Below are 26,117 nucleotides of genomic sequence, written 5' to 3' on the forward strand. Positions count from 1 at the left end.
AGGCCTCTGAGAAACCCCATGAGTTACTTAATCCCATGGAATTTAACTGAGTTACTTAATCCCATGTTACTTAATTGAAGGTGGTTTTCTGTAGCTTGTAACCAAATATGCCCCTCTAACAACAACCTTCTAAAGAAGATTTCTAATTTGCCTTATGAAATGTGTGTATAGGTAGACTCACCGATAACTTTCATTTTTGTCTTAGTTTCATTCTAGCCTGAAAAATATTTTCTTTCAATATGAAAGTGACTACTTTTATTCAATTGTTTTTTCTAGAGCATCTACTGGGCTAGCAGCTTAGTTTCTCAAAACATACAACTCTAATGGATTTGAATCATGATATGATTGAATACAACGGTTATCTTAAATTACTAAGACTAGAGATCTCTTCAAGAAAATTAGAGATACCAAGGGAACATTTCATGCAAAGATAGGCACAATAAAGGATAGAAATGGTATGGACCTAACAGAAACTGAAGATACTAAGAGGAGGTGTCAAGAATACACAGATGAACTTGTACAATAAAGGTCTTAATGGTCAAGATAACCACGATGATGTGGTCACTCACCCAGAGCCAGACATCCTGCAGTGTGAAGTCAAGTGGGCCTAAGGAATCATACTACGAACAAAGCTAGTGGAGGTGATGGAATTCCAGCTGAGCTATTTCGAATCCTAAAAGATGATACTGTTAAAAGTGTTGCACTCAATATGCCAGCAAATTTGGAAAACTCAGCTGCGGCCATAGGACTGGAAAAGGTCAGGTTTCATTCCAATCCCAAAGAAGGGCAATGCCAAAGAATGTTCGAATTACTGCACAATTGCATTCATTTCACATGCTAGCAAGATTATGCTGAAAATCCTTCAAGATCAGCTTTAACAGTATGTGAATTGAGAACTTCCAGATGTTCAAGCTAGATTTAGAAAAGGCAGAGGAACCAGAGATCACATTGCCAACACCCATGAGATCAGAAAAACATCTACTTCTGCTTCATTGACTATGCTAAAGCCTTTGACTGTATGGATCACAACAAACTGTGAAAAATTTTTAAAGAGATGGGAATACCAGAACACTTTACCTGTCTCCTGAGAAACTGGTATGCAGGTCAAGAGGCAACAGTTAGAACTGGATGTGGAACAATGAACTGGTTCAAAATTGGGAAAGGAGCACATCAAGGCTGTATATAGTCACCCTGTTTTTTTTAACTTATATACAGAGCACGTCATGTGAAATGGCAGACTGGATGAAGATTAAGCTGGAATCAAGATTGCCAGGAGAAATATCAATAACATAAGATATGCAGATGACACCACCTTAATCACAGAAAGCAAAGAGGAACAAAAGAGTTCTTGATGAAGGTGAAAGAGGAAAGTGAAAAAGCTGGCTTAAACTCAATGTTCAAACAAAGAAGATCATGGCATCTGGTCTCATCACTTCATGTCAAATAGATGGGGAAACAATGGAAACAGTTACATACTTTATTTTCCTGGGCTTCAAAATCATTGTGGAAAGTGACTGCAGCCATGAAATTGAAAGATGCTCCTTGCAAGGAAAGCTGTGACAAACCTAGACATGGTATTAAAAAGCAGAGACATCACTTTGCCAACAAAGGTCCACATAGTCAAAGTTATAATTTTCCTAGTAGTCATGTATGGATGTGAGAGAGTCAGACCATAAAGAAGGCTGAATACTGAAGAACTGATGTTTTTGAATTGTGGTGCTGGAGAAGACTTTTGAGAATCCCTTGGACAGCAAGGAGATCAAACCAGTCCATCCTAAAGGAAATCAACCCTGATTTCGGATGGACTGATGCGGAAGCTCCAATACTTTGGTCACCTGATGCAGAGTCAATTCATGGGAAAGGACTCTGATGCTGGGAAAGACTGAGGATAGGAGAAGGAGGTGACAGAGGATGAGATGGTTGAATGATATCACCAATTCAATGGACATGAATTTGAACAAATTCCAGAAGGTGGTGAAGGACAGGGAAGCCTGGTGTGCTGCAGTCCATAGGGATGAAAAGAATCGGATATGACTGAGTGACTGAACAATAACATCAAAGCTTTTCTATAATTTTCTATTGTCTAAAACATAAAACAGTGGGCAAGATAGTGTATACTTTCTCATGTGTCTCTTTTCCCCACATATTGCAAGAACACAGGGATCAGAATCTCTAATAAAAATGTGGGCATTTCTTTTCTTCTTTGTTATAGAGGACAAAAATTTTGGAGTTCTAAACTCTTTTAAGTTTAAGAACTTAGCTTCTGGAAACAGTTTAGGCCCAAATATATTTTAAAATATTGCAGTGGGGAAGATTTTATCAACCCGATACAATAGGAAAGTTTCCATTTTTAAAACAAAACTCTGTAGAAGAGCAGAAATTATTTGATGCATATTTCCCCTTTATAATTACAAACCAAAACTGGAAGGAAACATAAAACTCTATAAAGCAGAAGGTCCTGAAGCTGTTCTACTCAGAATACATACAAGCTAAAACAACAACAAAAAAATTCCAGGAGAGATAACCACCTCAGAATATTTTTTATAACTGACAGAGGCCAGCAAATCTGCAATGGGTTTCACAGGCCCCACACTGTTGAAAGTCAGTGGGTTTTGTAAAAATTCCAATAATGTAGCGACTGAAGAAAATGCCTTTGTACACAGAAAGTGCTGCACCCCAGACGTGCCAAAGCCTGAGCCTGGAAGGTGTGAAGCAGTTTTCTTCCTCTGCCCTGGAAGCGTCCCTCCTGCAGGCCCCCACATGGTGACTCTTCGGCAGGATTTGAGGTAGTTAACTAAGAAACCCAAATTGGAAAATACAAACTCCAACTTTGTTTTTACTTGATCAATATTGTTACGAGAATGATATTAACTGCTTGGGGATTTTTCAGAGATATGCCATATCACTTCAGTTTTAATACCAGGTTGCAACCTGCCTGGTCTGTCAGCCTAAGCCAGACAAACACAGACTATTCATCTCTAGATAGTTACTCAGAAAGATCTGGAAAACAGGCGTATCATGAACTGAACATTTCACTTCTCATTTTATCCATATCCAGAAGTTCATTCCTGGGACAACACTTTAAAAGCTGACCCCTTAAAAGTCACCACACATGACAGAGTATGCATACGTCATTTCAGGACTGATTCAGTATTTTCTCCATCATGATGGTGAAAGTTACATATTACATATAATGATTAAAACTAATGTTCTTTTTCTTCCTTCACTTTGTCTACTTTTTGGGAAATATTTTCCATTTGAATTCATGTTATACAATCTTGACTTTGGTAAAATACCACTCAGTGAAACTTACATGCAGAAAAATAATATTCACTTTTTTAAGATGTGTGATTTAAAATTCGTTCACACATGTGTTTTCTCCCACTACTATTGTTTTCCTTTGATTAGTGGTTATTTCCAATTGCCTCTGTTATTAAATAAATGAGGGGAGAGAAATAGTGTATTCAAAATTCTAAAAAAAAATTGGTACTATGAGGTACACTAACTATATTTTTAAACTGTACAGTCAAACCTTCATCTCATAATAATTCTCAAATAAGGCACATTAATTTTTTAATCTGTAAGTATGTCTGCAAAAATTACTTCTCCATTCAACAAATTTACTAGTCTTACTTATGAAAGATTAATTACATTCAAATCTTTTAGTTGTCTTTAATTCCTGGTGGAGAGAGAGCTTAAAAAAAAAGAACTTCCATTCTGAAATATATTTTAAAAACAGTTTTATGTAAAAATTTCAGTAGCATATATATCCCATTGGAAAAATACAAACATCTTTAAACCAAATGTTTTAATCTGTAGGAAAAGTCACAAGCTTCCTAGAAAAAGGAGACAGCCTAATTTCCTTTACCAAGTACAACATGTAAATTAACTGAATAAGGTAAATTATTTAATGTGATTTTTGTAATATAGTTCAAATTTTACCTTTAGTCATTTCTATCTGCTTTATTGATGCCAAAACTAAATTTAGTGAAACTAAAGGAACCCATAGCTAAAACAAACTGTTTCTAAAATCTGCTCTTTCTCAGCTACTGACTGGCTGTCCACTTAGGCATCAAAGTTCCCTTAAAGGGCCTCTGAAATTACTGGAGACATTGGATCTACTCTTTTCTACTAAACCCAATGCTGGTTCTTGACACCACATCTGGCAACGAGCCTTATCATTTGATGCCATTCAAAGTGCAATTGAGTGAGACAGTCAAGTGGGCCTTAGGAAGCATCACTATGAACAAAGCTAGTGGAGGTGATGGAATTCCAGTTGAGCTATATCAAATACTAAACATGATGCTGTTAAAGTGCTGCACTCAACATGCCAGCAAATTTGGAAAACTCAGCAGTGGCTACAGGACTGGAAAAGGTCAGTTTTCATTCCAATCCCAAAGAAAAGCAATGCCAAAGAATGTTCAAACTACTGCACAATTGCACTCATCTCACACGCTAGTAAAGTAATGCTCAAAATTCTCCAAGCCAGGCTTCAACAGTATGTGAACCATGAACTTTCAGATGTTCAAGGTGGATTTAGAAAAGGCAGAGGAACAAGAGATCAAACTGCCAATATCCATTGGATCATCAAAAAAGCAAGAGTTCCAGAAAAACATCTACTTCTGCTTTATTGACTGTGCCAAAGCCTTTGTGTGGATCACAACAAACTGTGGAAAATTCTTCAAGAGATGGGAATACCAGACCACCTGACCTGCCTCCTGAGAAATCTGTATGCAGGCCAAGAAGCAACAGCTAGAAGCAGACATGGAACAATGGACTGGTTCAAAATTGGGAAAGGGATGCATCAAGGCTGTATATTGTCACACTGCTTATTTAGTTTATATGCAGAGTACATCATGCAAAATACCAGGCTGGATGAAGCACAGGCTGGAATCAAGACTGCAGGGAGAAATACAAATAACCTCAGATACACAGATGACACCACCCTTATGGCAGAAATAGAAGAACTAAAGAGACTCCTGATAAAAGTGAGTGAAAAAGCTGGCTTAAAACTCATTCAGAAACCAAGATCATGGCATCTGGTCCCATCACTTTATGGCAAATAGATGGGGAAACAGTGGAAACAGTGACAGACTTTCTTTTTTTGGCCTCCAAAATCACTGCAGATGGTGATTGCAGCCATGAAATTAAAAGACACCAAGGAAAGCTATGACCAACCTAGACAACAAAGGTCCATCTAGTCAAAGCTATAGTTTTTCCAATAGTCATGTATGGATGTGAGAGTTGGACTATAAAGAACACATGTATACTAATTAAATAATTTTCTATTAAAGAAAAAAATAAATAAATAAAATAAATAAAAAAAAAAAAAAAAAAAAGAAAGCTGAGTGCCACAGAATCAATGCTTTTGAACTGTGGTGTTGGAGAAGACTCTTGAGAGTCCCTTGGACTGCAAGGAGAACCACCCAATCAATCCTAAAGGAAATCAGTTTTGCATATTCATTGGAAGGACTGATGCTGAAGCTGAAACTCCAATACTTTGGCTACCTGATGCTAAGAACGGACTTTTTGGAAAAGACCCTGATGCTGGGAAAGATTGAAGGCAGGAGGAGAAGGGGACAACAGAGGATGAGATGGTTTGATGGCATCACCAACTCGATGGACATGAGTTTGAGCAAGCTCTGGGAGTTGGTGTTGGACAGGGAAGCCTGGCGTGCTGCGGTCCATGGGGTTGCAAAGAGTCAGACATGACTGTGCAACTGAATTGAACTGAAATGATTCAAAGTGCCCTGGAAATTTTTCCTATTGCATTTATAGCAGCAATAAATTTACTACACATGAGAGGACAAGATTATGGAGTAGAAGGACTTGAGCTCACTTCCTCTTATGAGGACACCAGAATCACTGAATAATTATCAATATAAAAGACTGGAGTCTATTAAAAAAAATTCTGCATCCAAAGACATATTGAAGAAACCTAATTAGATAGTTGGAGGGGTGCATCTGTGATATAATCAGTCCCACACCACTTGGGTGGCTGGCCCACATCCTGGAAAATAATTAAATGGCAGCTATTCTCCCACAGGAGAGAATTCCGAGCCTCCTGTCAGGGTCCTCAGCTTGAGGAACTGGAATTCAATAGTGGAGCGCCCAGACCATTTGGTTTGATGGCCAAACAGGGCTGGGGTGCGGGAGCTGCACAGGAGTGTGGTAAAACAGAAACTCTACTTTGGGGGAGGGTTCACACAAGGACTCAAATGCACCAGGACCCATGACAAAAGGACTGACTTTATAGGAGCCTGGGTCAGACCTACTTGCTGGTCTTGGAGGGTCTCCTGGGGGGTAGAGGTGGCTCTGGCTCACTATGGGGACAAGAACACTGGTAGTGGAAATATTCACCAGCATGAGCTCTCCTGGAGGCTGTCAGTTTGGTACCAAGACCTGGCCCCACTCAACAGTCTTCAGTGTCCAGTGCTGGAATGCCTCAGGCTAAACAACCAACAAGGTGGGGACATAGACCCATCCATCAGTAAGTAGGCTATCTAAAGTCACCCTGAGCCCACAGCCACTTATAAACACACTCCGTCACATGGCTCTACCCACCAGAGGGACAAGACCCTGCTCTCTCCACCAGTGGGCAGACACTAGACCTTCCTACCAAAAAGCCTGCACAAGCTTTTCAACCAGCCTCAACCACCAGGGGGCAGACAGAAGCAAGAAAACTATGATCTGGCAGCCTGCACATGAGTTCAAGTAGGCTCTGGGAGTTGGTGATGGACAGGGAAGCCTGGCATGCTGCAGTCCATGGGGTTGCAAAGAGTCGGAAATGACTGAGCAACTGAACTGAACTGAACTGAGCAGCCTGCAGACTGAGTCCCCAAAGGTAGATCAGAACCTACCCTGGGACCAGCTGATCCCTGGCCCTTGCGACAAGAGAGGAGTGCATTGCTGGGACACATAGGACATCCCCTACAGAGGGCCACATGTCCCAGGTTGAGAAATATAACTAACTTTCCACATACATAAAAATAAAAATAGAAATTTAGATAAAATGAGATAGCAGAGGAATATGTTCCAGAAGAAGGAACAAGATAAAACCCAAGAACAACTATGTGAAGTGGAGTTAGGCAACTTACATGAGAAAGACTTCAGAGTAATGATTATAAAGATGATCTAAGAACTTGGGAAAAGAATGGATGCACAGAGTGAGAAGTTACAAGAATTTTTAAAAACAAAGAGTCATAAAATATAAAGAACAACCAAATGGAGTTGAAGAGTAAAATAATTGAAATGAAAAATACACTAGAAGGAATCAATAGCAGAATAAATGAGGCAGAAGAACTTACAGTGAACTGGAAGAGAGTAGTGGAAATCACTGCCATGGAACAAAATAAAGGAAAAAGAATGAAAACAGTTTAATAGACCTCTGGAACAACATCAGATACACCAACATTTGCATTATGGGGTCCCAGAAGGAGGAGAGAGAGAAAGAGAGAGACAGACAGAGAAGGCCTGAAAAGATTTATGGAGAGATAATAGCAGAAAACTTTCCTAAAATGAAAAACAAAAGAGTCACCCAAGTGCAGGAAGCACAGAGTCCCACACAGGATAAACTGAAGGAGGAACACAATGAGACACAGAATAATCAAACTGACAAAAATTAAAGATAGAAAATATTAAAAGCAATAAGAGAAATGCAACAAATAAAATACAAGGGAATCCCCATAGACTATCAGCTGATTTCTCATCAGAAACTGCAGGCCAGAAAGGAGTGGCAGGATATATTTTAAAAGATTAAAGGGAAAAACCTATAAGCAAGAAAACCCTACCCAACAACATTCTCATTCAGATTTGATGAAGAAATCAATCGATTTACAGACAAGCAAAAGATAAGTCAGTCCCATGAGACAAGCTTTGCAACAAATGCTAAAGAAACTTCTCTAAGTGGAAAAGAAAAAGCCACAACAAGAAGCAAGAAAATAACAAAATGGGGAAGTTTACTGGTAAAGGCAAACATATAGCAAAGATGGGAAATCATCTATACACATGTATGATATCTAACCCAGTAATTGTGAGAGGAGGAGAGTACAAATGCAGGGTATTTGAAACACATTTCAATACACACAAAAAGAAAAGGGAATCCAAACATAATACTAAAGACAGTCATCAAGAGAACTAGAGAAGAGAACAAAAGAGAAAGGGAAGAAAAAAGACCCACAAAAGCATATCCAAAACAATTAAGAAAATAACAATAGAAATATACATATTGATAGTCACCTTAAATGTAATGGATTAAGTGCTCCAACCAAAAGACACAGATTGGTTGAATGGATACAAAAATAAGACCTGTATGCATGCTGTCCACAAAAGACCCACTTCAGATCTAGGGACACATAGAGACTGAAAGTGAGAGGATGGAAAAAAAGTATTCCATGTAAATCAAAATCAAAAGAAAGCTAGAGTAGCAATACTCAAAAGCAGACAACTGACTTTAAACTAAAGACTGTTACAAGGGACAAAGGAGGCACTATGTAATCATCAAGGGGTCAGTCCAAGAAGATATAACAATTGTAACTATATATGCACCCAACAGAGGAACATCTCAATAAGACAAATGTTAACAAGACAGAAAAAGAGAAATCAACAGTAACACAACAGTGGGGGATTTTAACAGCTCGCTTATATCAATCGACAGATCATCCAGACAGAAAATCAATGAGGAAACACAGGCCTTAAATGACACATTAGACCAGATGGACTTAACTGAGATAGACATATACATATATATATACACACATACATACATTTACATATATATGTGTGTGTGTGTGTAATCATTTCATCTGAAAGTAGCAGAATACACATTCTTCTCAAGTGTATATGAAACATTCTCACATGCTGGGATTGATCACATGCTGGGATTGATCACATTCTGGACCATGAGGTGAATCTCAGTAAACTGAAGACAATTAGAATCATATCAAGCACCTTTTTCAGTCACAACCCTGTGAGATCAGAAATAAGCTACATGAGCTTCCCTGTAGCTCAGGAGTAAAGAATCCACCTGCCAATACAAGAGACACGGGTTTGCTCCCTGGTCTAGGGAAATCCCACGTGCCCTGTAGGAAATAAGACTGCAGCCACAACTACCTGAGCTTGCACTGCAGAGCCCACAGGCGGCCACTGAGCCCGCGTGCCACAACTACTGCAGCCCACATGCCCTAGAGCCCGTGCCCTGCAGCAGAGAACCACCACGGTGAGGAGCCCACATATCACGACTAGAGGGCAGCCTCCACTCACCCAACTAGAGAAAAGCCCACGTAGCAATGAAGACCCAGAACAGCTAAAAATAAATAAATAGTAAAAAAGAAATAAACTAAAGAACTGCAAAAACTTCAAACATGTGGAGGCTAAACAATATGATAAAAAACAACCAATGGATCACTCAAGAAATCAAAGAGGAAATAACAAAAAATATCTAGAGACAAATGAAAATGAAAACAAAAGATCGAAACCCCATGGGACACAGCAAAAGCAGTTCTAGGAGGGAAGTTTATTAACAATACAATCATACCCCAAGAAACAAGAAAAATCTCAAACATACATCCTAACCTTACACCTAAAGCAATCAGAGAAAGAAGAATAAACAAAACACAAAGTTAGCAGAAGGAAAGAAACCATAAATACCAGAGCAGAAATAAATGAAATAGAGACTAAGAAAACAATAGAAAGGATCAATGAAACTATAAGCTGGTTCTTTGTAAAGGTAAACCAAGTTAGAACCTTTAGCCAGACTCATCAAGAAAAGGAGAGGGCCTAAATCTATAAAATTAGAAATGCAAAAGGAAAAGTTACAACTGATACCACATAAAGGAGCATGAATACTACTACAAGCAACTGTATGCCAATACAACGGACACTCTGGAAGAAATTCTGTTGAACAAATTGAACAAATTCTTAGACAAGAGTGTCCCAAGATGGAACCAGGAAGAAATAGAAAATATCAACAGACCAATTACAACTACTGAAATTGAATCAGTAATTTAAAAACTCCCATCAAATGAAAGTCCAGGACCAGATGACTTCACAAGTGAATTCTGCAAAATATTTAGAGAACTGTTAACACTTTTGCTTCTGAATGTATTCCCCAAAATTGCAGAGGAAGGAACACTTTCAAACTCCTTTTATGAGGTCACCATCACCCTGATATCAAAACCAGAAAAAGATACCACAGAAAAAGAAAATTACAAGCCCATATAATTGATGAATGGGGGCTTCCCTGGTGGCCCAGTGGAAAAGAACCTGCCTGCCAATGCAGGAGATGTGGGTTCGATCCCTGGGTCAGGAAGATCCCCTGGAGAAGGAAATGGCAACCCACTCCAGTATTCTTGCCTGAGAAATCCCATGGACAGAGGATCCTGGTGGGCTACAGTCCACGGGGTCACAGAAGTCATGGGGACATGACTTAGAGACTAAAAAGCAACCACATAACTGATGAACATAGATGGAAAAATCCTCAAAAAAATACTAGCACATCAAATCCAGCAATACATTAAAAGGACCATGCACCATGATCAAGTGAGATTTATACCAAGGATGCAAGGATTTTTCAATATTTACAAATCAAACAATGACTGGTCACCACATCAACAAACTGAAGAAGGAAAACCATATGTTCATCTCAATAGATACAGAAAAAAGCTTTTGACAAAATCAACAACCATTTATGATGGAAACTATCTGGAAAGTGGACACAGAGGAAACCTACCTGAACACAGTAAAGGCCATATACAGCCAACCCACTGCAAACATTTCTCTCAGTGGTGAAAAACTGAAAGCATTTTCTCTCAGATCAGGAATAAGACAAGGATGTCCACTCTCATGACTATTATTCAACATAGTTTTGGAAATCCTCACCACAGGAATTGGAAAAGAAAAAAAAAATCCAAATTGGAACAGAAGTAAAATTGTTATTGTTTGCAGATGACATAATACTCTACATAGAAAATCCTAAAAATGCTACCAGAAAACTACTAAAGCTCATCAGTGAATTTGATAAAGTCTCAGGGCTTCCCTGGTAACTCAGATAGTAAAGAATCTATCTGCCTGCAATGCAGGAGACCTGGGTTTGATCCCTGGGTTGGGAAGATCCCCTAGAGAAGGGAATGCCAACCCACTCCAGTATTGTTGCCTGGAAAATCCCATGGACAGAGGATCCTGGTGGGCTACAGTCCATGGGGTCACAAAGGTTGCACAGGACTGAGTGATTAGCACACACACACACAGGGTACAAAAAAAAATCAGTACACAGAAATCTGTTGCATTTCTATACAATAACAACCAGAGGTCAGAAAGAGAAATTAAGGAAAGAATCTCATTTACCATCACATCAAAAAGAATAAAACACATCAGAATAAACCTACCTAAAGAGACAAAAGACCTATATTCTGAAAAGTGTAAGACACTGCTGAAAGAACTCAAAGATGACACAAACAAATGAAAAGTTTTACCCTGTTCTTGGATTGAAAGAATCAATATTGTCAAAATGACTTCACTACCAAGGCAATGAGAGGGTAACAGGCAGGAAGGCAAGGGGTCTCCAAAGGGAGGAAATAGCCTGCAAGTGTCAGATATTTTTATCTCTCTTAAGCGGCAGGAGGAAACAAACTAGGGATATTTTTCCCTTCTCTATACAAATTTAAAAGGAGGTTTCTCTTAAAATACTGTGTTGCCATAATGATACCTGGTTTCACCTGAAGTTAACTATTCTCAAACCTAAGATAACCAATGCCTTTCTCTTATGGAAATATTTGTCTTAAGCTATGCTAATGTACTATGCATTTACCCCAGACTCTGTCTTCAAGTGGGTTCCATCTCTTGGCTCAGAACCTACTTGACAAACCAGTATGTTATACTCAGATATTGTTCCCCTAATCTATGAAAATGAAACTATTTGTATGGTGATCTGCCCTTCTTCAAGATTCAAGTTAATTATTTTATGGCCCAGGATGAACCATTTGGTGCCAAGATTATCCCAAAATGCATCTTATGGGTGAGGGGCCTGGTGCCATTCTGAGTTTTAAGACATTCCTTTCCCTGGTGGCTCAGGTTAAAGCCTCTGCCTGCAATGTGGGAGACCTGGGTTCAATCCCTGGGTCAGGAAGATCCCCTGGAGAAGGAAATGGCAACCTACTCCAGTATTCTTGCCTGGAGAATCCCATGGACGGAGGAGCCTGGTGAGCTACAGCCCACGGGGTTGCAAAGAGTTGGACACGACCGAGCGACTTCACTTTCACTTTCTTTCATTAACAGACTGCTAGTGAATATATAACATCCTGCTGAAGACTAGCAGTGGGGCACTCTTTCTGCCCCCTTCTGATGCCTATGTCAGAAGCTTTCTCTATCTCCTTTATACTTTAATAAAACTTTATTACACAAAAGCTCTGAGCAATCAAGCCTTGTCTCTGGCCCCGGATTGAATTCTCCTCCGGGGGCCAAGAATCCTGGTGTCTTTGCGTGATTCGGCAACAACCTTTCAGCAATCTACAGATTCAATGTAATCCCTATCAAATTACCAATGGCATTTTCCTCAAAACTATAACAAAAATTAAGGAAACACAAAAGACCCCAAATAGCCAAAGAAGCTTAAGAAAAAAGAACAGAGCTGGAGAAATCAGGCTCCCTGGGTTCAGAATATATTACAAAGTTGTAGTAACCAAGACAGTATGGGACTGGCACAAAACAGACACATAACTCCATGCATGGAACAGAATAGGGAGCCCAGGAATAAACACACATAATTATGGTCAGTTAGTCTACATCAAAGGAGGCAGGAATACACAATGGAGAAAAAATGGTTTTTTAAATAAGTGATATTGGGAAAACTGGACAGCTATATGTAAAAGAACAAAATCACAACATTCTCCTACACCATATATAAAATTAACTCAAAATCAATTAAAGGCCTAAATGTAATACCAGAAACCATAACACTTGTAGAGGGAAACACAGGCAGTATACTTTCACATAAATTGTAGCAATGCATTTTTGGATCAGTCTCCTAAAGCAAAGGAAAACAAAGCAAAAATAAAGAAATGGGACCTAATTAAATTTAAACTCACAGCAAAGGAAACCATAAACAAAATGAAAAGACAACTTACAGAACTGAAGAAAATATTTGCAAACGGTGTGACTGACAAAGGATTAATCTCCAAAACATACAAAGAACTATGTAGCTGAATATCAAAAAAAAAAAAAACAAAACACCCAGTCAAAAAATGGGTGTATTTAAATAGATGTTTCTCCAAAGACATCATATAGATGGCCAAAAGACACATGAAAAGATGCCCCACATTGCCAATTATTAGAGAAATACAAATCAAAACTATAAAGAGGTATCAGTTCACACCTGTCAGAGTGGTGTACAAACAACAAATGCTGGAGAGAATGTGGAGAAGAGGGAACCCTCCTACAATGTTGGTGGGAATGTAAATCGGTGCAGCCACTATGGAGACAATATGGGCATTCCCTAACAAACTAGAAATAGAGCTACTATATTATCCTGCAATTCACCCCTGGGCATATATCCAGAGAAAACCATTATGTGAAAATATATACGTACTCCAGTGTCCATTGCAGCACTGTTTACAATAGCCAAGACAAGGAAGCAGCCTAAGTGTCTGAATGGATAAGGGAGATGTGGTGTGTGTGTATATATATACATTTAATGGAATAGTACTCAAACATGAAAAATAATGAAATAATGCCTTTTGGAGCAACATAGATATACCTAGAGATTATCATACTAAGTTGCATAAAACAGAAAAATATAGGATATTGCTTATATATGAAATCTAATAAAAATGATACAAATGGACTTATATACAAAACAGAAATAGATTCACAGATAGAGAAAACAAGCTTATGGTTACCAAATGAGAAAGCTGTTGGGAGTCAGAAATTAGGAGTTTGGGATTAACATATACATACTACTATGTAGAAAAAAATAACCAATCTACTGTATAGGACAGGGAACTATACTCAACATTTTATAATAACCCATAAGGGAAAAGAATCTGAAAAAAGATATACTTGTACGTATAAATGAATCACTTTATTGTACACCTGAAACTAATACAACTTTGTAAATCACTATATTTTAATTAAAAAACAGTAAAAAAATTAAAAAAAATCTTCTATTTTTGTATTTCAAAATCATTGTCACCATAAAGTATGGTTTTTACCCATGGAATAAAAAAAAGAAATTCTAAGATAATTTTTAAGCTAGCCATAATTTATAAATAAGAACCACTGAATGTGAGCAGTTAGTTTTATAACTCTCATTCTCATTATTTTCAAATATAGATATAAAGGAATGGCCACTCATTAGACAAGTCTAGAATTGCTACATTCTCTACCTGTTCATTGATACAGACACTGAGTAATCATATTTGGTCTGGTGATATTTTTCCGTAATTGAAAAAGTTGTGGATGGGAATTAAGAAGAAATAAGACAGAGGCTGAAATAAACACATTCAGTTGGGTTGCATCTAATGGAACAGAATTCTGGTGAAGCCCTGTAAGACAAAGTGACCTCCTGGCTCACCACTGAAATCATCTGAAGATGAGAACATGCTTCTCCAACGTGTATGTGGATTTTGGGTGTGTGGTTCAAGACTCATCTGCTCAGTTATCTTACTTTCTGGGAGAACTGAAGAGTTCCGTCAAACAATTTATCTTAAAGTTACATAATTATGTACATACAAAATAGGAACTTGAAGTCCCACTTCTCAGATTGATAGCAAAATTCTATGAATAAAAAGACAAAATTAGCACATAATACTATAATGGTAAGAAATGGAATATAAAAATGATTTGACTTGCTAAAGCAAGAAATTTACTAACCATTTAGAAATTTACTAACCATTTCTTAGTTAGAACCATACTAACCATTTGACTACTTTTATTTAGTTAGGGAATCATAAAATGACCTGAAAAAATAATATTCCACCGCAGAAAAGAATCCTAACTGATTTGTTGAGGAGAGTTCACTATCATTTTAAAATGAATGAGTCAAGGCTTTTTATTTTCTAAGTAGTCAAATATAAACACAGATGAGTAAAATTCCCTTCAAAGCAAGGTGAAAACAAGTTTGTCCAGTTTACAACACATTTTCATGTGAATATGCTTTTCTAGTAAGATCTCTTACTGTTCACACTTGAAAAAATTATGCATACTGCAAAAACCGAGGTATTCCATCCCTACAGCCCCAGACGGTGGAGGGAGGCTAAGGAAGCTGGTCTAGGCACATGGTGTGGCTTCCCAGGTGCCATTCAAGATGGACCATCAGGGCCCTTGCACCTCACTGGCCGCCCTCCTTCATAGCAACCTTGGTGGGAATATGCAACAACACATGGCCTCAAGACCTTTGGGGACCTTCTCTTTTGGTGTAGAAAAGATGCCCAGGACATTTACAGCCCAACTCAGCTATCACAGTCTGTAAATGACTCTCAAGCTTGCTCTAGAAATTATACCACATACATCTCCCACCAATTTGTCACTTGGTTTCTGGTAGGGTGCAAAGTAAAACTAAATGTCTTGTTATAAGAACACCACTGCCCCAATACAGGGTCAACTGCAGAGAATAATGAGGAAGGCCAGCTCTGCTGTGATGACAGACTAAAATCATGATGGAGGGATAACCGTTTATAAAATGAAGTCAGGCAGCCACTGTTGTGAGCAAATTCCTTAAAATCAATCTCTCTCTCTCTCTCTGGGGAATTGTAGAAAATTCTTAAAGAGATGGGAATACCAGACCACCTTACCTGCCTCCTGAGAAATCTGTATGTGGGTCAAGAAGCAACAGTTAGAACTGGACATGGAACAACAGACTGGTTGAAAATTGGGAAAGAAGTATGTCAAGGCTGTATACTGTCACCCTGCTTACTTGACTTATATGCAGAGTACATCATGTGAAATTCCAGGCTGGATGAAGCACAAGCTGGAATTAAGATTGCCAGGAGAAATATCAATAACATCAGATATGCAGATGACACCACACTTACGGCAGAAAGCAAAGAGGAACTGAAGTGCCTCTTGAATGAAAGTGAAAGAGGAGAGTGAAAAAGCTGGCTTAAAATTTAACATTCAAAAAATGAAGACTATGGAATCCAGTCCCATCACTTCATGGCAAATAAATGGGGAAACAGTGGAAACAGTGACAGACTTTATTTTTTTGGGCTCCAATATCACTGCAGATGGTGACTGCAGCCATGAAACTAAAAGATGTTTGCTCCTTGCAAGAAAAGCTATGACCAACGTAAACAGTATATTAAAAAGCAGAGACATTACTTTGCCAACAAAGGCCCACCTAGTCAAAGCTATGGTTTTTCCAGTGGTCACGTATGGATGTGAGAGTTGGACTATAAAGAAAGCTGAGCGCCGAAGAATTGATGCTTTTGAACTGTGGTGTTGGAGAAGACTCTTGAGAGTCCCTTGGACTGCAAGGAGATCCAACTTGTCCATACTAAAGGAAATCAGTTTTGAATATTCATTGGAAGGACTGATGCTGAAGCTGAAACTCCAATACTTTGGCCACCTGATGCTAAGAACTGACTCTTTGGAAAAGACCCTGATGCTGGGAAAGGTTGAAGGCGGGACGAGAAGGGAAGGACAGAGGATGAGACGGTTGGATGAACATGAGTTTGAGTAAACTCTGGGAGTTGGTGATGGACAGGGAAGCCTGGCATGCTGCAGTCCATGGGGTTGCAAAGAGTCAGACACGACTGAGAGACTGAACTGAACTGATGATGGCAAACCTCTACTGTGAAAGTAAGGGTCCTGCAAGGGGAACTCAGGGGCCCACCTGAACTCTGCTTTTGCACATGGAAACTCATGTCCTATAACCAAACCCTTCACACTTTTTCTTGAACTAGTTTCCTGCTGTCTTCCTTTCTGGTGTATTTCCACAGCCCTAAAACCTATTCTAAAGAGAAGGTGCTAATAAGCTATCTAGTCAAAATAATTTGATATAACAGGTTTCTATATCATCCAGAATTATAAAAATAAAAGTCAGAAATCCAATGTATAATTAAAGTACACTGTTAGTTTCTTTTATGCTTGAAAATAAAAACCAAGCTAATGATTGACTCCTTGAGATGAAGCACATTAAATGTTTTATAAGCCTACTCTGAGAATAAATATTAAAGGAAAGTAATTTCTCACCACTTATGAGTCTCTGTCAGTGAGTTCTCCTCTGCTTCTTGGTCAATTTTAGCTGAAAATGCAAGAAAAGAAATAGATGAGATATGATAAATGGTTATAACCATCTCAAACAAAACATATCAAATAATATGAAATATATCTTAATACATTAATGCTAATGTACTCCACCAAAATTTTATTTTTAAAAATTTTTATTGGAACATAATTATAGAATTTTATTTGAAATCTATGAATAGATATGATTTAATAGGTTATATTTAATTTTCATTAAGTTAATACTAGTTTCTAAGTAATTTCTTTAAATTAGTCACATTAACTAAGAAAATAAAATACCAGGTAACTTGATATTCACATCAAATTTGTCTGTCAAGGATTTAAATTCCAATAATTAGTTGAAAACAATTCTCTCAAGCAAAGGTCTGAAAACCAAGTAAAAACCTAAATAGAAAAGATATGTAATGATCTTTACCAGTGCTCTCCACATCAGATCACAATTGAGTAGATCCAGAGCTGACTTCTATGCAGACATAGGATAAAATACTAATACTTTCTCCTAACTTCAAGTGATGACGTGACAGTGCACCCACTGATTTGCTACTAGATTTGTCTAGAAATAAAGAATGGTAGCTGGACACAAACCCAAAGATCAAATTTGGGGAAGGAATGACATCACTATTTTAAAATTGTTTAAAATAACACATAAACTCCCATCACACAAAGTATGTATGGCAATGACTTTCACTGGCCAGTAAGCATTCTAGGAATTTATGTATTACTTTATATACATACACACATATTTGGTACAGAAGTTTAAAATATACTTCCACTTCTTACAATGCTTTTAATAATATTTTTAGTCTATTCCCCTAGATCTCAAAATGTAGTTGTGACCCACTAAATTCATTTCATTCTTCATTAATTATCTGTGACACACAGTTTGAAAATCACTGAGCTACTGGACAAAAAAATGAAAAAAATCAAAGAAAAAACCACCCTGGAGCTAGTGAAAGAAGTTGTCTTTTCATAATCATTTCCTTTGGGGGCACACTTGCAGCCATTTGGAAAAATTAAAAGACAGAAAGGAGCAGGGCAAAATGATTATAAATATTGGAACTGGGTGTGAAATCAAACCTGTGGCCACTTGGGAAATGTCAGTGACTGCATCACAACTTAAACAGTTGCGAGCTTGGGCTGCTGTTTCACAATCTCAAGACTGTTTGTTTGAAGGTCTGGACGTCTGCAAAGCCACTGTGGAATGTTATGTTGGCCCTCTGCAGGACTGTCTGAATTTAACAGCAATCCTGGGAGATGGTAGCAGAGGTATGTTTCCCCTTTCCTTTCTGGTTTTTTAGACTGCTTCCATAAAACTACAGGTCAATCATTAGCCATATTAAGAAACAGGATAGATGTTCCATGACTTCACTTTGAAAAATCTCCAATGTTAACCTATTTACTTACAAAATCTGCTTTGGGCTGCTGTATGAAATGGTTTGTTTTCAGAAGTAATTCTAGAACCACAGAAAAGTTTAAGAGAAAACAACAAAGCAACACAACGCATAACACTTTCAGGAAGGACGTTCTTCCAACTGCCCTTGCGTCATTTTTTTTTTTTTTTTTTTGGTAAAATATAGAATTTAAGACTGAGAAAGGAAGAAATTTTTTGGACTATTCTAGATGCACCGAGTAAATGATTTATGAAATTTAACACACCCTAGAATGAGATTCCAGTGATGTGTATTCTATTCTGATTCTGCCTCTGAAATTAGCTTTGTAATCTTAGTCTTCCCTGGTGGCTCAGATGGTAAAGAGCCTCCTTGCAATGCAGGAGAAAGAAAGCGAAAAAGTCTCTCGGTTGTGTCTGACTGTGATCCCATGGACTATATAGTTCATGGGATTCTCCAGTCAGAATACTGGAGTGAGTAGCCGTTCCCTTCTCTAGGGGATCTTCCCAACCCAGGATTTGAACCCAGATCTCCCACACTGCAGGTGGATTCTTCACCTGCTAAGCCCCCAGGGAAGCCCCAGGTTCAATCCCTGGGTCGGGAAGATCCCCTGGAGAAGGAGATGGCAATCCACTCTAGTATTCTTGCCTGGAAAATCCCACGGATGGAGAAGCCCGGCAGGCTACAGTCCAAGGGGTTGCAAAGAGTCGGACACGACTGAGTGACTAACACACATAGAGAATCTTAGGCAAATAGATTAATCTGTTAACATATACAAAATATTTAGCATAGTGCCCCCAATAATTAGTAGGGGCTACATAAATATTCTTTGAAAATGTTGGATTTCAAGCTCTTGAAATCCTAAAGTGATAGAGTACATAATAATGTTTAACTGAATATACCAACTGCTATTGTATCATGCTTCAACATTATATGCAGATAAAGAAAACAGACACTTAACAGCTTTTTACATAATATAAGCCCCTAACTAGTTGTGAGTGGAATGAAGTGAGTTTCAGTTATTCATAGTGATTCCTTGTGATGTATCTAAAACAGCTTTGGCTTCATTGTATGAACAAGTTTCACTGAATAAACACTACAGTTCAATGTGGCAGAAGAATGAGTCTTACTAAAGGAAGAAAACAAAAATAGGCTCTCTGTCCAAACCTAATAGCCATATTACAACCATAAAACCAAATTGGGATAGCAGGGAATACTTTAAATTACTCTGTTTTCCATTTTTTAAAACATGATTTTGAAGCTAAAAGGAGTTGTTTTCTCAGCTGGAATCAGCTTTGATAAAGTCCTATGAGAGACGATTCTCTTTTGTAGGGCAATCTTAGAAATAAAAAACTTGGGACTTCCCTGTTGGTCTAGTGGTTAAGAATCCACCCTGCAGTGAAGGGACGTGGGTTCAATCCTTGGTCAGGGAACTAAGATCCCACAGGCCACAACTAAGACCCAATGCAACCAAAAAAAAAAAAAAAGAAATAAAAAATTTTCTGGAAACTTGGGGTGCATTTCAGATTTCTGGAGACACTGAGCTACCATTTCTCAACACACTGCTTGCAGAAAAACACCACCAACATTTTGTTATCACAATCTTTTAGGCACACTGATGATGTTAACTTGGGATTCCCAGGTGATATGAGTGGTAAAGAACCTGCTTGCCAATGCAGGGCATGTGAGAGACGAGGGTTCGGTCCCTAGAGGAGGGCATGGCAACTCAGTCCAGTGTTTTTGCCCAAAGAATTCCACGGAGAGAGGAGCCTGGTGGGCTACAGTCCGTAGGGTCACAAAGACTCTACCATGAGTGCGGTGACTTAGCATGCACATACAAGATGTTGACTTAGTGACAAATGCTGGATGTGTTTCTTCAGTTTGTGAGGATGCAACCAATCAAACTAAAATAAAATGTTACTAAGGTAGTAAAAATTAAGGTATTTTTGAGATAACTGCCATTCATTTAGGGAGCACTCAACTTAATTACATGCAGTGACCAAAATCTTAGACCAACTGTGTGTTTTATTAGGTTGCTGCTGCTGCTACTAAGTCACTTCAGTTGTGTCTGACTTTGTGCGACCCCCATAGACGGCAGCCCACCAGGCTCCTCTGTCCCTGGGATTCTCCAGGCAAGAATACTTGAGTGGGTTGTCATTCCCTTCTCCAATGCATTCATGCATGCTAAGTCGCTTCAGTTGTGTCTGACTCTGTGAGACCCTATGGACAGCAGCCCACCAGGCTCCTCTGTCCACGGGATTCTCTAGGCAAGAATACTGGAGTGGATAATTGCAGTTTCAGACCATGAATTTTAAATTATTATAACTAGGCTCAAATATATCAAAGTAGGAACCATTACAATCAACACATTTTTGCCAATGAGAAATAAGTTTGTTTATTCCTGAAGTATAAAAATCTGTGCTTTCGGATTTGATGAACTCTTGGAAAGCATTTTCTGAATCCTGCTGGTTGTGGACACATTTTCCCTGCAAAAAGTTGTCAAGATGCTTGAAGAAATGAAAGTCCATTGGTGAGATGTCAGGTGAATATGGAAGGTGAGACAAAACTTCACAGTTCAATTTATTCAAATTTTGAAGCACTGGTTGTACAACATGTGGTCAGGAATTGTCATGGAGAAGAATTAGGCCCTTTTCTGTGGACCAATGCCAGCTGTAAGCACTGCAGTTTTAGGAGTATCTCATTGTTCTGCTGAGCATACTTCGTAGATGTAATGGTTTTGCCAGGATTCAAAAAGCTGTAGTGGATCAGATTGGTTCAGTTCAGTTCAGTCCCTCAGTTGTGACTCTTTGTGACCCCATGGACTGCAGCAAGCCAGGCCTCCCTGTCCATCACCAACTCCCGAAGTTTCCTCAAACTCACGTCCATCGAGTTGGTGATGCCATCCAACCATCTCATCCTCTGTCCTCCCCTTCCCCTCTCGCCTTCAATCTTTCCCAGCATCAGTGTCTTTTCCAATGAGTCATGTCCATCTCTTTGTGAGTCTGTGGACTGCAGCATGCCAGGCTCTTCTGTCTTTTACTATCTCCTGGAGTTTGCTCACTTTCGTGTCCATTGAGTTGGTGATGCTAGCTAACTAATTTATCCTCTCCCACCCCCTTCTCCTCATGCCCTCAATCTCTCCCAGTATCAGGGTCTTCTCCAATGAGTTGGCTCTTCACATCAGGTGGCCAAAGCATTGGAGCTTCAGTTGCAGCAACAGTCCTTCCAATGAATAGTCAGGACTGATTTCCTTTAGGATTGACTGGTTTGATCTCTTTGCAGTCCAAGGGACTCTCAAAAGTCTTCTCCAGCACCGCAATTCAAAAGCATCAATTCTTTGACACTCAGCCTTCTTAATGGTCCAAATATCACATTGGTACATGACTACTGGAAAATCCATAGCTTGGACTATACGGACCTTTGTCGGCAAGTGATGTCTTTCTTTTTTAATATACTGTCTAGGTTTGTCATATCTTTCCTTCCAAGAAGCAAGCATCTTTTACATTTCATGGCTGCAGTCACTGTCGGCAGTGATCTTTCATTATTAGTATATAGGAATGCAAGAGATTTCTGTGTATTAATTTTGTAACTTGCAACTTTACCAAATTCATTGATGAGCTTTGGTTTTCTGGAAGCATCATTAGGATTTCTATGTATGGTATCATATCTTGGAGCCCATGAAAATAAAATCTGTCACTGCTTCCATTTTTTCCTCTTCTATCTGCCATGAAGTGATTCAACCAGATGTCATGATCCTGGTTTTCTGAATGTTGAGTTTCAAGCCAGCTTTTTCACTCTCCTCTTTCACCTTCATCAAGAGGCTCTTTAGTTCCTCTTCACTTTCCGCCATTTGAGTGGTATCGTACTGCATATCCGAGGCTGTTGATATTTCTCCCAGCAATTTGACTCCAGCTTGTGATTCATCGAGCCCAGTATTTCACATGTATACACACTTGCCCTTATTTATGTTATACATACATAACCTTCCAAAGGTGATCCTCATTATTCATGGATTCTGTATTTGTGAAGCTGCCAATTCATTAAAATTGATTTTAATTCCAAAATAAACAACCGCAGTGCCTTTGTAGCTGCTCACAGATGTATGCAGAACATTGAAAAGTCTGAGTCACCAGGCACATGCTCCTGGTTAAGGCTGAATACAGTGTGGCTCTGCTTTATTCCAAGTCTCATCCTGTACAAGTGTCCTTTTCTCAGTCTACTGGGATGCAGTTTGGCATCTTTTTACCTCCTTCTTTCCTGGTAATCTCTCTTTTTAAACAGTCCACAAGCATGTAGGTGCAGAGCTATCTAGTGCCCTAAACCTGAGGAGGCTATGGTGTGCCTTATGGAGAAAATACATGTGTTGGGTAAGCTTCACTCAGGGGCTGTCAGACTTGGCTTTGAGTTTGATATTAATGAATTAGCAGTATAGTAAAGAAGGTGTATTCAAACATGAACACACATAAAGCAAGACTGTACTTTGGTTGGTTGATGAAATGAGACCAAAATGTGACCAGAGGCTTGAAGAACTGTCTTTACTGCTAGGAACAGTGGTCCAGTATTCAATAATTCAGTGTTTGTGGCAATCTTGTAGAACATAATTATGGCAAATAATGAGAATATATTTATCTTGTTTTATAAATGAAAGGAATATAAAATGTGAAATATTATATGTATGTGTACATACATATGTACATAAATATGCTGTGTTTCTATTATATATAAAATGTTATATGTAATATAATATATCTAAAAAGACATATAGTAATATTTTTAAATTTCATAATAAAAATGAAAAAGGAAAAGAAGTAAAATGTCACTGTTTGCAGATGACATGATACTATACTTAGAAAATGCTAATGATGTTGCCAGAAAACCAGAGCTCATCAATGAATTTGGTAAAGTTGCAGGCTACAAAATTAAAACACAGAAATCTCTTGCATTCCTATACACTAATAGTGAAAGATCAGAAAGACAAATTAAGGAAACAATCTCATTTACCATCACATCAAAAAGAATAAAATATCTAGAAACAAACATACCCAAGGATATAAAAGACTTATACTTCAAAAACTGTAAGATACTGATGAAAGAAATCAAAGATGACACTAACAGATGGAGAGATATACCATGCTCCTAGATTGGAAGAATCAATGTTGTCAAAATGACCATACCACCCCAAAGTCATCTACAGATTCAATACAATCCCTATGAAGCTATAGCATTTTTCACAGAATTAGAAGAAAAGAGTTTACTATTTGTATGGAAACATGAGATAAATAATGTTTAATCAAATTCCAGTATAACTCATTCACTGGGTTATCATCATTACAGACGCCTGAACAACCTGTAAAACGACAGAAGATGAAGCCAGTCTCCAGAGCACTGCTTGGCTTCAGTCTCAGGCCACATCAGTCTCTGGAGAATTCCTGAACTAGGAGAGCCTCCCCAGAGCACAGCTTCATACAGATCTGATCTTCAGAAGATATGCAACATTCCAAAGCAGCAATGTGTGGAGTAGTGAGTCCTTTGATATAATCATGTTTCAAGGAATTCAAACAGCAATAGATTAATAGATTTCTCCTATCAAAATTTTTTTGTTCCTTTAATATTGCTTGAAATTTTCCACTGCTGCTTATTTCATAGGAATATAGGAAGAATCAAGAATATAATATTTATAAAGCTTTTATGGACCTTGGGGAAAATGTGTTAAATATCCAAGAGTATTTATACATCCTATAAAAATAGAATATAATGTTTTAAAGATCATAAAATTGTCAATGTACTTTGTTTTGTAGCACAATGTTTTGATAAAGCAAATACCAAGTTGAACTGAAGTTGTATGTGTAGATAAATCTTTAAAGAATATCTAACTTTCTATTACAAAAAGCATAAAAATTATAATGCCTTTATAAGTATATGCCATTTTAACTAATAACTACTGTATTTACTGTCATTAAAAAACAGTAATAATGAATATTATCTACAAAACAGCATGTTTAGCTAATTGCTCTTCTGTCACAACTGTATGATTTATGATACAACATTTATTTTTCTGTGATGTTAAAATAATTCCTTTTAAACCAATGCCTATTTTTCAAAATGCCTTCTACCTTTCTGCTGAGTAGGGAGGAAGTGCAGCATCTTTTCAGAATTTACCTTGAATAATAAATTGTTCCATGTTTTCTTTGAAAGGCTGGATGTGCTCTTTTGAGGACACTTGGTAAACTTTCCCCGCTTCAACTTCACAGGCTGAAATTAAAGAGAAAACAGTGTTCAGAATGTCACACTGCGAACAGTGCACTGAAACAATTACAAATCGTTTTAGGAAATCCTGTTAACCATGGCAACTGACAAATGTCAGCATCCGATGCTGTCAAAAGAAGCCTAGCATCAAGGCTTCACTTTAGGGGATTATAAAAAGAAACTAAAAATATTATAGTTGATGTACACATTACGTTAGTTTCAGATATACAACACTGATTCAACTGTGATTTAAATACATTATGGAATGAATACCATAGTGAGTATAGTAATTATCTGTGACCATACAAAGCTATTACAATATTACTGAGTATATTCCTCATGCTGTATATTAAACCCCATTCAGTTCAGTTCAGTTGCTCAGTTGTGTCCAACTCTTTGTGACCCCATGAATCACAGCACGCCAGGCCTCCCTGTCCATCACCAACTCCCAGAGTCTACTCAAACTCATGTCCATCGAGTTGGTGATACCATCCAGACATCTCATCCTCTGTCTTCCCCTTCTCCTCCTGCCCACAATCCCTCCAAGCATCAGGGTCTTTTCCAATAAGTCAACTCTTCACATAAGGTGGCCGAAGTACGGGAGTTTCAGCTTTAGCATCAGTCCTTCCAATGAACACCCAGGACTGATCTCCTTTAGGATGGACTGGTTGGACCTCCTTGCAGTCCAAGGGACCCACAAGTCTCCAGCACCACAGTTCAAAAGCATCAGTTCTTTAGCGCTCAGCTTTCTTCACAGTCCAACTCTCACAGCCATACATAACCACTGGAAAAACCATAGCCTTGACTAGATGGACTCTGTTGGCAAAGTAATGTCTCTGCTTTTGAATATGCTATCTAGGTTGGTCATAACTTTCCTTCCAAGGAGTAAGCGTGTTTTAATTTCATGGCTGTAGTCACCATCTGCAGTAATTTTGGAGCCCCAAAAAATAAAGTCTGACACTGTTTCCCCATCTATTTCCCATGAACAACAGACTGGTTCCAAATAGGAAAAGGAGTACGTCAAGGCTGTGTATTGTCACCCTGCTTATTTAACTTATATGCAGAGTACATCAAGAGAAATGCTGGGCTGGAAGAAGCACAAGCTGGAATCAAGATAACCTCAGATACGCAGCTGGCACCACCCTTATGGCAGAAAGCAAAAGGGAACTAAAAAGCCTCTTGATGAAAGTGAAAGATGAAAGTGAAAAAGTTGGCTTAAACCTCAACATTAAACCCCATTACTTA

The 26,117-nt window shown here is 38.4% G+C and overlaps 1 protein-coding gene across 1 annotated transcript in view; it reads right to left on the minus strand.

Moving 5' to 3' along the window:
* Positions 1 to 26,117, minus strand: part of FMN2 (formin 2) — a 356,666-nt gene that overhangs the window by 42,934 nt on the left and 287,615 nt on the right. Inside the window, exons 14-15 of the mRNA XM_027530594.1 lie at positions 24,786 to 24,878; positions 17,185 to 17,236 (exon numbers count right to left, since the gene is read on the minus strand). Coding sequence (XP_027386395.1) covers positions 17,185 to 17,236; positions 24,786 to 24,878 — 145 coding nt within the window. The remainder of the gene's footprint in view (positions 1 to 17,184; positions 17,237 to 24,785; positions 24,879 to 26,117) is intronic.

This window comes from Bos indicus x Bos taurus, chromosome 28, assembly GCF_003369695.1.
Source record: "Bos indicus x Bos taurus breed Angus x Brahman F1 hybrid chromosome 28, Bos_hybrid_MaternalHap_v2.0, whole genome shotgun sequence".
NCBI lineage: Eukaryota > Metazoa > Chordata > Mammalia > Artiodactyla > Bovidae > Bos > Bos indicus x Bos taurus.